The sequence below is a fragment of the Ostrinia nubilalis genome, chromosome 9 (assembly GCF_963855985.1).
Source record: "Ostrinia nubilalis chromosome 9, ilOstNubi1.1, whole genome shotgun sequence".
In the NCBI taxonomy this organism is placed as follows: domain Eukaryota; kingdom Metazoa; phylum Arthropoda; class Insecta; order Lepidoptera; family Crambidae; genus Ostrinia; species Ostrinia nubilalis.
This window is the reverse complement of record NC_087096.1, coordinates 164,730-177,180: the sequence shown is the minus strand read 5'-3', so window position 1 is coordinate 177,180 and position 12,451 is coordinate 164,730. Positions and strand designations below refer to the sequence as shown.

Here is a 12,451-nt window from a genome sequence, read left to right as displayed (position 1 = left end):
TTTATTTATTTATTATCAGAAAATGTATGTTTACAGATAGGTCCAAAACACATACATATAATATAATTAATTTTACATTTAGTTGCATGTCATAAAAGGTGTCATAACTATAAAAGGTGTTCATCCTAAACTCGCACTCGCACACTCATTGTGGGTGCCAGTCGCACAGTCGATACAACAATATAATTACACACGAGCGATAAGGATGGGTAGCTAAGCTAGGGGTCATTGGACAAAATTCTACGTACTCACGGACCAGACTATAGTTTATGATATTATTTAGCAAATGTCTGAAATGTATCCTCCACAGATCACTGAAACTAAAGGGAGATGTGAAAAGGGAGCGGGGCTAGTGTCGCAGCAATATGCCCAAAAACAGAAAACATTGCTCGCGACAGCAATGACTCTGGATGGCGAGCAGCACCTCGTACGTCACTACGGGCCGCTGGAGTATATGTATACAGTGTACTGACTGTCCTGCTCCAGCACGCGCCGGATGATGTGCAGCACGGAGTCCCAGGCGGGCTCGTGCAGCTCCTGCGGCGCGCGCGTCACGAGGCTCTGGATGGCGAGCAGCACCTCGTACGTCACTACGGGCCGCTGGAGTATATGTATACAGTGTACTGACTGTCCTGCTCCAGCACGCGCCGGATGATGTGCAGCACGGAGTCCCAGGCGGGCTCGTGCAGCTCCTGCGGCGCGCGCGTCACGAGGCTCTGGATGGCGAGCAGCACCTCGTACGTCACTACGGGCCGCTGGAGTATATGTATACAGTGTACTGACTGTCCTGCTCCAGCACGCGCCGGATGATGTGCAGCACGGAGTCCCAGGCGGGCTCGTGCAGCTCCTGCGGCGCGCGCGTCACGAGGCTCTGGATGGCGAGCAGCACCTCGTACGTCACTACGGGCCGCTGGAGTATATGTATACAGTGTACTGACTGTCCTGCTCCAGCACGCGCCGGATGATGTGCAGCACGGAGTCCCAGGCGGGCTCGTGCAGCTCCTGCGGCGCGCGCGTCACGAGGCTCTGGATGGCGAGCAGCACCTCGTACGTCACTACGGGCCGCTGGAGTATATGTATACAGTGTACTGACTGTCCTGCTCCAGCACGCGCCGGATGATGTGCAGCACGGAGTCCCAGGCGGGCTCGTGCAGCTCCTGCGGCGCGCGCGTCACGAGGCTCTGGATGGCGAGCAGCACCTCGTACGTCACTACGGGCCGCTGGAGTATATGTATACAGTGTACTGACTGTCCTGCTCCAGCACGCGCCGGATGATGTGCAGCACGGAGTCCCAGGCGGGCTCGTGCAGCTCCTGCGGCGCGCGCGTCACGAGGCTCTGGATGGCGAGCAGCACCTCGTACGTCACTACGGGCTGCTGGATCTCTAGCGCCTGGGGATAGAAACACATCGCATTAGCGAGGTATACATTGAGGTTAGCACACAAAGTTACACAGTCATGAAGTATACAGCAGGAATGTTATGGATATCCGTAACCGTAACCGAAACTTTCGGATATCCGAAATAAAAAAATATACATAACCGTAACGATAATCAAAACCGATTCAAAGGACGAGAACCAAAAGTAGGTGACAGATGCCAAAGAAATCTCTTCTGTACCCATTATATTCGTAAGGCATGAACTGTGTTGGACAACTATTGGAATTTGCATTCTATACGTAGCACGTAGCGTGGGCAGGCCTCCCACTAGGTGGACCGACGATCTGGTGAAGGTCGCGGGAGGTACCTGGATGCAAGCGGCGCAGGACCTGTTTTTGTGGAAATCCTTGGGAGAGGTCTTTGTCCAGCAGTGGACGTCTTTCGGCTGAAACGAACGAACGAACCGTAACCGTAACTTTCGGATATCCGAAATAAAAAAATATTCATAACCGAAACTACATATCCATAACATCCCTAGTATGCAGGAGTCTTGAAGTGGTTCACCTTGAGGAAGGCGGGCAGCACGGCCAGGTAGGAGATGTGCAGCGCGTGCACGCGGCGCGGGCCCCACAGCGCCATGCTGATGTAGAACACGGCGCCGCGCACCAGCCCCGCGTCCCCCCCGCCCGCCCCTCCCCCGGGCTCGCCCGCGTTGTTCAGGACTTCCACCAGCTCCTGCAGCGTGGCGTGCCCGATGTCGGCGCCCAGTACGCTGCGCATTAGCTGCGGACACAGAACAGTCATTGAGTAGAAGATATTGTGAACTATGATTTCAGGGCTAGAATTAAGGCCCAGAACAGACGGTGAAACGAAACTGCAACTTTCTGATGATTTTGATGAATGAAACTGAAAGTTTCAAACTGGTCGCGTCATGTGAGGTCTCTCAACGGACGCTATGGCAGAAACTTAGATGCAACTCAAAAGTAACTAGCAGTTGCAGTTTCGTTGCAGTTGCGTTTCACCGTCTGTTCTGGGCCTAAGTGTTTTTTTATTACCGTAACCAGGTTTCAGAGTGGTTCTCATCGGCGGGATACCAAGGCGGTAACTGTGCTATTATGGTTTGATTTTTTTTTAACCACAACGAGGAAGCTCTTGGCCTGTATCTCACCTGATGGTAAGTGATGATCAGGCCGAAGGTGGAAGCGAGCTTCACCCGGAATCCTCAACCACGGAGGAACTGGCCATCTTACCTCTAACTGCCGGAACCACAACAATGCTGTTAACATTGTTGTTATGACTTAGGTAATGATGATGGTAGCTAGCCAAGCGGACTTAGAACAAGCCCTACCACCAACCAAACCGAACAGAAAAATCTGCCCTCATTGGGAATCGAACCCGGGACCTCTGCGTCTGAAGCAGGTCGATACACTAGATCACAGAGGCGGTTGATGCAGATTTTTGTGAACTGGTCGGCAACCGCGCGTCTGTCGCTGTCTGAAGGCCAAAATAGTGTCAGCTAAAGAATGACATAAAGTAGTGCCAAGGTGTACCTTCCAACTGCTCTGGCAGTAGTGCTCGAGGTTGACGGTGCGGCAGAGCGCGGCCACGAAGGCGGCCAGCGCGGCGCGCGGCAGCAGCGAGTACGACACCACCGCCTCCAGCAGCGACAGCCCGCACAGCACCACGCTCGCCTCCGCCGAGTACGAGCACAGGTAGCACGCGTTGCTGCAACGTGCGACACACGCCCCGCTCAAGTATATCTTACAACACATGCTTACATGTGTACGTCTAAAGCCCGGTCTGTGAGCACGTACAATTTTGTCCAATGACCCCAAGCTACCCATTAGTACCCATCCTTATCGCTTGCACGTAATTATATTGCTGTCGCCACTGTGCGACGGGCGCCCGCAGTGAGTGTGCGAGCGCGATAGCAACATAATTACGCGCGAGCGATAGGGATGGATAACTTGGGGTCATTGGACAAAATTCTACGTGCTCGCAGACCAGACTATGTCAAAACTTTTGAATAACGAACAGTAGCGTGTAGTGAGATTAGGTGGCACATGTAAGTAAAGCTCACTCGCCTTTTGTGAATTGCAACAACTATACTTACTCAAGTATTAACCTTGTTCGCACTGGTCAAGTAATTTAGGAGAGTGGTGAGTAATTTAGCAACTAAATGTGTCCGAACACCAAAAATTTAGTCGAGTGAGTTAATAAATCTGAGGCTAAACGAGTCCGAACCGGTCGATTTAGTAGAGTTCATATAGAAAAAAAAAACACTAATCACTTGTAAACCGTACTCGATCATATTGCGAACGGTTTTTTGGTCAGTAGCGAGTAGTTCAGTTAATAAAAGCGAGTTACTTTACTAAATTACTCGACTGGCGCGAACAAGGCTTAACGCGTTGACCTAAGTCAGCCACGAGACGCGATAAGCACGTTGCCAGTTTGCGTTCGTTGCTGACTTGGTCATCGTTTATGATATAACTTTAACTAAGTATAGACTAAGAGCTGGTGAACGCCAGACCTACGTCATTTTACAAAAGCTGAAAGTTTGTCAGCGTATGCTCCCAATATAGGATAGAATGTTGGTGAATGATGAAGTTTGGGTTATCGTGGCTTTGGCAGCTATCCTAAAAAAACTGTCTGGCAAGGAGTTGGAACTGTCAAAACTGTCTGGCTGATGTGGAAACAACTTCTAATCATTGCCCAAATATAATACATAAAAATCAGGTTTTATGGTTTAACGTAAGTAGAATTACAGTCTATTGAATATACAGAAAAAGCCACCGTAAAAGTTAGGCTTACGTTGTACCATAAAAGCTGATTTTTTGTATAAAATATTAGGGCGATAATTAGAAGTAGTTTCCTCATCAGCCAGACAGTTTTGACATTTCCAACTCCTTGCCAGACAGATTTTTGCTGCCAAAGCCACGATGACTTCATGATTCACCAACATTCTATCCTATATTGGGAGCATACGCTGACAAACTTTCAGCTTTTATAAAATGATGTAGTTCTGGCTTTGCCCAGCCCTTAGTCTACATATAAGTAGTGTTGATAATCAGGAATAGGTTTTGACAGACTGGAGAACAATGGCGCTTTTGTTCAGCAACAGAAGTGGGTAGATGGAATAAAACAAAACTTATTTCTCACACCTAAAAACATGCAAGGGCAAATACCATGTAAATGAATACATTTGTTGTATTTTTACAGAAAACTATGTTATTTAAAACAATTTCGAAATGACAATAATATACCCACATACAGAATAATAACAAAAGAAATTAAAAAATGTTAACATTAGGCATGTAATCTCTAAAGATGATTATAATAATATTCAAGATATTTCACACACGCCTCCAATCCCTCAAAACAAATCTTGGGTAGGTACCAAAACTACAGATAAAATACTTTACTTAATTTTTTTATATAAAATATTGTCAATATCGAAACAGAGACAAGTTGAGAGCATAAGTCGGTTTGGGGCGCCGGCCGCGCTCAATGGTCGCCGTCTGCCGCCATCAATATTTTCCTTCAGCTTCAGCCGCGGCCGAAGGGCGTAAGCGACACGCAAACACTCAAAAATAACTCTGCATACATCTCGCGTAGGTAAACATAATCCACCTTGTTATTGTTGACGTTCAGGCTATCATCGCATTGAATCTACTCTAGTCTAGTCTATTTCGAACTTATTCACTATTATTTAAACCAATGAACTCACACACTACAAAAAAATACAACATTCACATTGAATATTGTTTTCTTTGTCCACATTTATGTAAACATCATTCTATTATAGGCCATTGTGAGAATCTTGTTAATAAAATTACAATTGTGCAGTAGCACTAAAGCTAGTTTACAAAATAAGCCTGTGTGTGTTGGTTCCAGAATGGCAAAATAACAGTGTGTATTACACTGCACAACAGCATTTTTGTTGCATGGAATGTTTTTTATGGATCTAGCTGCATTTTCTACCCTGATTCCAAATCTGTACTTAGATTTTCGCTAGCAGCTCTACTTTTTCAGATGTGTTAGGGTAGCTATTTTTATCAAAAAAAACATGGTTTTCTGTCATATAACTATTTATTTAACTATCTAATTAGTACAAAACTTTCTTTTATGTGACTTTATTGAATGAGTTCGAGTGTTACTACTGTTCTGGATATTCCAACAGCATTCAGCTATCATACTTTCACTCCAATAGCCCTGGTACCGCTCCTCTATGGCGCAAATATCCTGATGAAAGCGTTCTCACTGCTCCTCGCTTAAATCTCCAAGATTTTCAGGAATTCGATCAAGGTGGCTATGAAGGAAATACATCTTAATGCTCATGTCGTATTTAAGTTGCTGAAAGTATAGTACTAACTGATTGAAGTGGTCAGGAAAATTGACGGACTACTTATTTCCCAAAAAGTTTTTTACGAACCAAACAAACTCATTCCATGCATTTTTTTCAGCGTTTGTCATACTTACAGTAAATTTACATCGTTTATTAATTTTCTAAGTTGTGGTCCATCGAAAATTTCAGTTTTTAAGAGCGTTTACGTCTAGCGTGGCATGTCAAGTTTAGGTAATTTCGATGCTAGTTTTATTCACACTAAAATAATTATGACTGTGTGCGTGTTCTCACGCTCTATAGTCAAACCAAAATACTTTGATCCACCATCGTAAAAGTGTGCCAGGCTGTCAAGTGACAGCTCAAGGAAACTATAAAATCTTCAAATCTTCCAACACCGACCCCATAATTATAAATAATGGTATACATTAGTCCTTTCTTCTTTCTTTCTTTTCAGCCAAATGACGTCCACTGCTGGACAAAGGCCTCCCCCAAGGTTTTCCACAATGAACGGTCCTGCGCTGCCCGCATCCAGGCTCTTCCCGCGACCTTTACCAGATCGTCGGTCCACCTAGTAGGAGGCCTGCCGTAGAGACGATGGCCGTTGGGGCAGGAAAGTTCTCGAGTGGCGACCACGGGCTGGAAGACGTAGCGTGGGCAGGCCTCCTACTAGGTGGATACATTAGTCCTAATCAATAATAAATACGTAAATTCTTTATCAAATAGTAAATTATCAAAGGTTTTTTACTATTTTGAGAATATATTATACAGCCTATGTTCAGCAGAAAAATTTTTGAATTTTAATGGTGAGAGATTTTTTCAAATCGGTTCTATTCAAAACAAACTTTTCCTGTTTTCTATTCTTTTTTTATCGGCGGGTTCATTCCGTACCTGTACGCTTCATGCGTTCTCTAGCAAAAGCTGAAAATCAGTGTTCTGCCCTTTTGAGGGTAGTGTTTATACTGAGCTCTTTGCTTTTTGCATCGCTGCGGCACACATCACTCTGACGCAGGGAACTATTTGAAACGCTAGTCATCTTTATCTTATGTTGTTTTGTCACTTTTGTTATGTTGCAACTGTTGAAATTATTACTAACCTGTGTAACAAAATACCAGTGGTGTCACCTAGTGTGTTTCTTGACTAACTAACTTTATTTCGATATTGAATTGAATTTCAATAGCAACTATACATAATGTGTGTGTTAAAAGCATTAAAAAAAGTGTGTTACAACAAATAAACAATTTATCTATCTATCTCACGCCTCTTCCCGATTGGTAGGGAGAGGTCATTTCCAACCGCCGCTCGTTCGCTTAGGCTGGGCACTGTTGGAGCGTGTCAGTCTGCTGCGGTGAATCACGTGCCAAGACTGCAGTGTTAACTGACAACCATCTACAGGCTCTCGGCCTATACGGTGGAGGAATGGCCCGAAGCACCCATGGCCCGGTAGAACCTGGGTCGCCCTTTGTGTGAGGCGATCATGCCGTCGCACCCACTCCTCTAATACAGGCAGAACTGCCTCTATGGTGCGACGTAAAATTTGGCTGACGGCCAGGTGTACCCTTCAGCACTCTAGGGCCTAGATCCTCAAGCCTCTACCTTTTGGTTTCCACCTCTCGTGGTGCACGTACACGTACATTTCCCCTTGGGACCTATGGTCACCTCGCAACTGGCGTCTATTCTCGGTTGTCGACACTAGCTTTGTCGCCACTGAGGATAAATGGCATAAATAATATCGATTGTCACCAGTGGTGACACATACTTTCCCAGTTGTAGCTAGAGGCTTTCTCACAACTTATGACAAATTAGAAAAATACATCACAATTATGCCTAGTGGGGACGCACGTACACAAATATTGACACAAATGTCATCGTGCATGACATACGTAAAGTAAAAGTCAAGTAAGACCAGATGAATACAAATATTATTAATTTTATTAATAATTCGTACGCGTGGACCTCGTTTTACTCCTTAGTTCGTAAAATCTGTTGTTTGATATCATGTTGATAGATGGCGTTTCACGGCTTCCCCCGCATGAATATTTACGAACGTCAAAAACAGTAGTTTGTCCAGCGCTGTAGATTTTAACCAATGACGATAGATTGCGCTTTTTAGACACGTCTTATTTATTTATTGAAATTTATTTGTCACATATCGTCATAAATTATAGCCTATAATTATGTTAATCTGGTTTATAAACAATAATACTGTAAAGTTTCAACAAAATCCGTTCAGTAGTTTTTGACTGAAAGAGTAAAACATCCAGACATCCAAACTTTCGCATTTATAATATTAGTAGGATTGTTATACGTCGCCACTAATGACAATATTTTTTTCCCCATTTATCCTCAGTAGGGACATAGTCAGTGTCCACAACCGGGAATAGACTGACTGCGGATACTATGCGGTATCCACGAATTACCTCAGCCTGTGCCTCAGTGATATCATGCGTTGCGCTTTTTTCAACAGTAGGATGCTCCACGACTACACAGCACTGTGCCATACTCGAGCCCCATATAGGACCATATAACGCGTGACGCAAAAGTATGGTCAGCGACTCAGTGCAGCCGGGCCTCCGAGATTAGGCATCAACCGGCTTAGTGCGCCGGCAGTAGCCAAAAGCTTAGGGGTGAGACGATTCAAGTGGCCGTCAAATGACCACTGTCCAACTAACTACAATCCGAGGTACCTACCGCAAAGATTTTCCGACTGTAATATGTTGTGTATGTTCCCCCTACAACTAGGTGGGACCCTGCTGGCAGAGCATTCCTATTAACTATTCTGTAACCACCTATTTATGGCAAATAAATTATTAGTATTATTCCTCTTTATAATATTAGTAGGTATACATACATAACTTGTTGTTCCAAATTTTCGTCATTCGTTTTCGTTTCATCGCTAAAAATAACTTAATTTTATTTTTCATTACGTCTGAAATAGAATTTGTAGTAAAAATAGACTGTAATGAAAAATAACAATAAAGTATTTTAATTACCACGTGATCGCAAAATCTACCACCAAGATTTTGCGGATACACTATAAAAGTCCAGCTACCTGTCAAAGATCAACGTACGCGTGACACATGTCAGCAGAACACCGAGCGACGTGACCTCACTCTGGAACGCCTCGAGGCGGACTGAATTTGAACGATTCGTGCGCGGCGATTTATAGTAGTTTTCAAATACTCATAGAAAAAAAATTACAATGAATTATTTTAAATTTCAAAGTAAATATTTTAGATAAGATATTCTTCTATTATATTAAGCTATTTTTGTGTTGAATAAAGGAAGAATATTGGTGAAAAAATCACTTTGATTTTTGGGTATTTCACGTTCTTTTAATTTGTGATTTCTTATTGTAAAATGCTTAAATCTAAAAAAATTCTCAGATAACTATTTGCCCAAGGATCTATGCTATAGGATATAAATGTTTGTTAAATCGTTTTCACAGTATTTTTATAAAAATTTCAGCTTGTAAACTGACGCTAAAGTGGAAATTTACAAAACCTGTGTGGACTTATCTTGATAGAATTCTTAAATGCTAAACTAATCGCAATATTTTCTCAATTAACTATTTAGACGACGAAATTGCCTAACTATTTATGCCTATAACATATTTGTAGTATTACTGGTTAATGATTGTAACGAGTTGAAAAAGTACTGTTTTTGCGCCAAACGGCGTAAACGCTCTTAACTTCTCAGCACTCAATTTTCGAAACGATCCATTCGTTGAACATTTTTGTGCGGACGTACTGTAGTACAGTACCTGAGGTGTACTTGGTTGGGGTTTTAGTGTATCAGTTGAACGCAGGACAGGTCTAGTAACTGACGGCACATTAGAATAAACCCACTTAGAATGATTTTAGCGATTAATTCCTGTTATGTTTACAACGCAGAAATAACAGTCGTCGTGGTGGTTTGACGGTTCACGCCAAATCATAGGACTAATAAGGTTCAAGGGATCCCTCTTGTTATTTTTCCATAATCGTAAAGACTCCACACACGTTTTACACACTATATTCGGTATCCAGGGCTTGTTATTTGTTTCCAACAGCCGTTGAAAGTACTCCAAATAGGCATTTTTCACGAAGTCTGACACATTTAAACGGATTTTTTTGAATGTATATCTGCCTCAAATGTGACAAATCTATTTGGATTGTTTACACAGGTCCTTCTAGACGAAGTCATTGCAAAAAAAGAAACAGAAACTAGTAAGACGTTGACGATAGCGATATCAGCAGTCAAATGGAGAGTACATTTTAAGAGGGTACCTGTATCTCCTAAACTAGAGCTTTTGGAAAAAATCTGAGGGTAGATTTAAAATCAGCGAGCCTAAATTAGTAAACAACAAGAGAAAAATCTCATGCAACAAAAAAAAAAGTTCGATTTTGTTGTGCAGTGTTATCATCTGTATAATATAATTATTTTATTTTGAATCTATCACCAATTCCTAATGGTCTCTATAGACTTGCATAATTTGTGTTTTGGATAGAAAAAAATATTAATTTAATGACACATTCTAATAACTATAAATAAAAATGCTTACTTGACAATTCCATGTACAATTTCTTCATCAAGGTATGTGGCATTAAACTTGACCACGTTGATTATGAGCTGGAGGAACTCCACAATTTGTGTCGGATTCTGGATCTGTGGCAGCCATTCCAAGAGGAATGCTCCTATCTGGAATGACAATCTTGTATTAGAAGCTGGGTGATAATTTATTTTAAAACTAGTAGCGCAAAGATACACTTATAATAGAAATGCACTAATTTATTACTATTGTTGCCACAAATTAAACATAAAAAGCACCTCTACTAAGTTTTAATTGAGAATGTCAAATCTTATAAAATGAATTGCAAAATGTGTTGGTAAGCGCATAACTCAACATCACCTGGACCAATTCTTTTTTTTAATGTTTGTTGAATCCAAGGATGGTTTTTATCCAAGGATGGGGTTAAACGGGGTCCATGCGTACGAAGTCGTGGGCGGCTGCTAGTTGTTTATAAAAAGATATTTATATTGCAAACAGAACTGCAAAATTGTTGTGTTTAGATACATTATACAGTCTAACAAAATATTTAAAAATAATCAATAGATATGGTACAGCCAACAGCACATTAAACTATACACTTTTGTTGCAAGACAGCTCCTATTACAATTACATTAAGGTTCCACAGTGTTCAGGTTGATGTGCCATCGTTTGGACAAAGTCAAAGCGACTCACCAGTTCTTCAAAGCATTTGATATTTTTTCCCGTGTTTGTGAGCGTGTGCAGCAGCTTGAAGCGCAGCGGCGCGTCCTCGGGCGCGTGCGCGGCGTGCGTGTCGCGCAGGTAGTGGAACAGGATGGTGCGCATGATCAGCAGCTCGTCCGCCTGCCCCTCCGCCAGGCAGCGCAGGAACGCCAGCGCTGCGTGCCTGTTCTCTGCGTTCGGGTCATCCAGGAGGTCTCTGGTGCAGGACCACAGCTTTTTCACTGAACCCTTTATTTATAGAAATAACAAATGTTGTAATGTGTGATTCTATTGCATAAGATTTTGATGTTATTTAAAGTGTACCTTTTCCATTAATAACATTTTAGTATCGGTTTGTCGGCATCAGTTTCTGCATAAAACATTCTTTTTATGTAAATATCAAACTTCTTTAGGATTGAAATGGTACTCGTAATCAGATAACAATGATAAAACTCAGTGCATTGTTTTGATGTTGAGCAATGAAACATTATTTTGAATGTGAATTCCATGCACATCAAAATAACTGATGCGATTTTGAAATCAATTATACGATCACACAAGGTGTGCCACAATAAAATGCATCCATCACATGAGAAATAATAATGTGGGTATGACAATAAAAATGTATGCGGCTTGTCTTGCTACCTCCGAGATGCGGATGACGAGCGCCTTCTCGCCGAGCTCCTTCATGGCGCGCAGCCGGCGGTGCAGCGGCGCCTCCGCGCCCAGCTCGCGCTCCAGCTCCGCCGACACCACCAGCTCGCTGCGCGCCGGCAGCGGCGCTGCAACACACGCGCCCGTCAGTCTGCGCCCCGGCCACCCGCCGCAAGACCCGCCCGACCCGTACCCGATACGCACCCGTTCCTCCCTTTTTGAAGAATACTTTCAACATGTCTTGAAGTATTTTCGTGTCCTTGTCTTTCGGATTCATCTTTGTGCGGTGACGATGTTGGCTCCCGTCTGCGAATGTGCTCAGGCCCGAGGCTAGGTGTGGTGATTACCTATGATTGTAGAATAGCAAGTAAAAAGACATATTTATTAAAAAATATTCACACTACCGCTCCTGCTTTGCTATTCACCATTTGACAGCTTCTTTTACTTACAGCTGACAGGTTGCATTCTGTTCGATACGATTTCTGAACGAATAAAAATATTTATTTTTCGATAGTTCTACGGGACGTAACTTAATTTTAATTGTTATTTATTGCAACTATTAGTTAATCATTATTATTTGTGGAAATTAAATTAAAATTTCCACATGAATAATCACTTAGCATTTTAATTGTTTATCCAGATTCCAGAATACTGATTTTTGAACGAAGTCAGGAGGAGTGTTGCCCGACTAAAAATAGAAATACACTTCTGTATCCATCGAATAGATGGCGCAGTAAGCAACCCTGCGCTAAAGCGCCTCTTGTGGCCTTGCGGTAGATTTATATTTTTTGTGTATTATTCAAAAGCTCAATAGATGGCGTGATGATATTCTTAACCTCTCCTAT

At 42.7% G+C, this 12,451-nt stretch overlaps 1 protein-coding gene across 1 annotated transcript in view; it reads right to left on the bottom strand.

Moving 5' to 3' along the window:
* The window catches only part of LOC135074780 (uncharacterized), a 52,176-nt gene extending 40,137 nt beyond the window's left edge, over positions 1-12,039 (bottom strand). Inside the window, 12 exon segments of the mRNA XM_063969162.1 lie at positions 474-590; positions 629-745; positions 784-900; positions 939-1,055; positions 1,094-1,210; positions 1,249-1,390; positions 1,942-2,160; positions 2,928-3,102; positions 10,263-10,399; positions 10,944-11,201; positions 11,598-11,734; positions 11,811-12,039. Coding sequence (XP_063825232.1) covers positions 474-590; positions 629-745; positions 784-900; positions 939-1,055; positions 1,094-1,210; positions 1,249-1,390; positions 1,942-2,160; positions 2,928-3,102; positions 10,263-10,399; positions 10,944-11,201; positions 11,598-11,734; positions 11,811-11,883 — 1,726 coding nt within the window. The 5' untranslated portion in view covers positions 11,884-12,039.
* Positions 12,040-12,451: the final 412 nt, after the last annotated feature.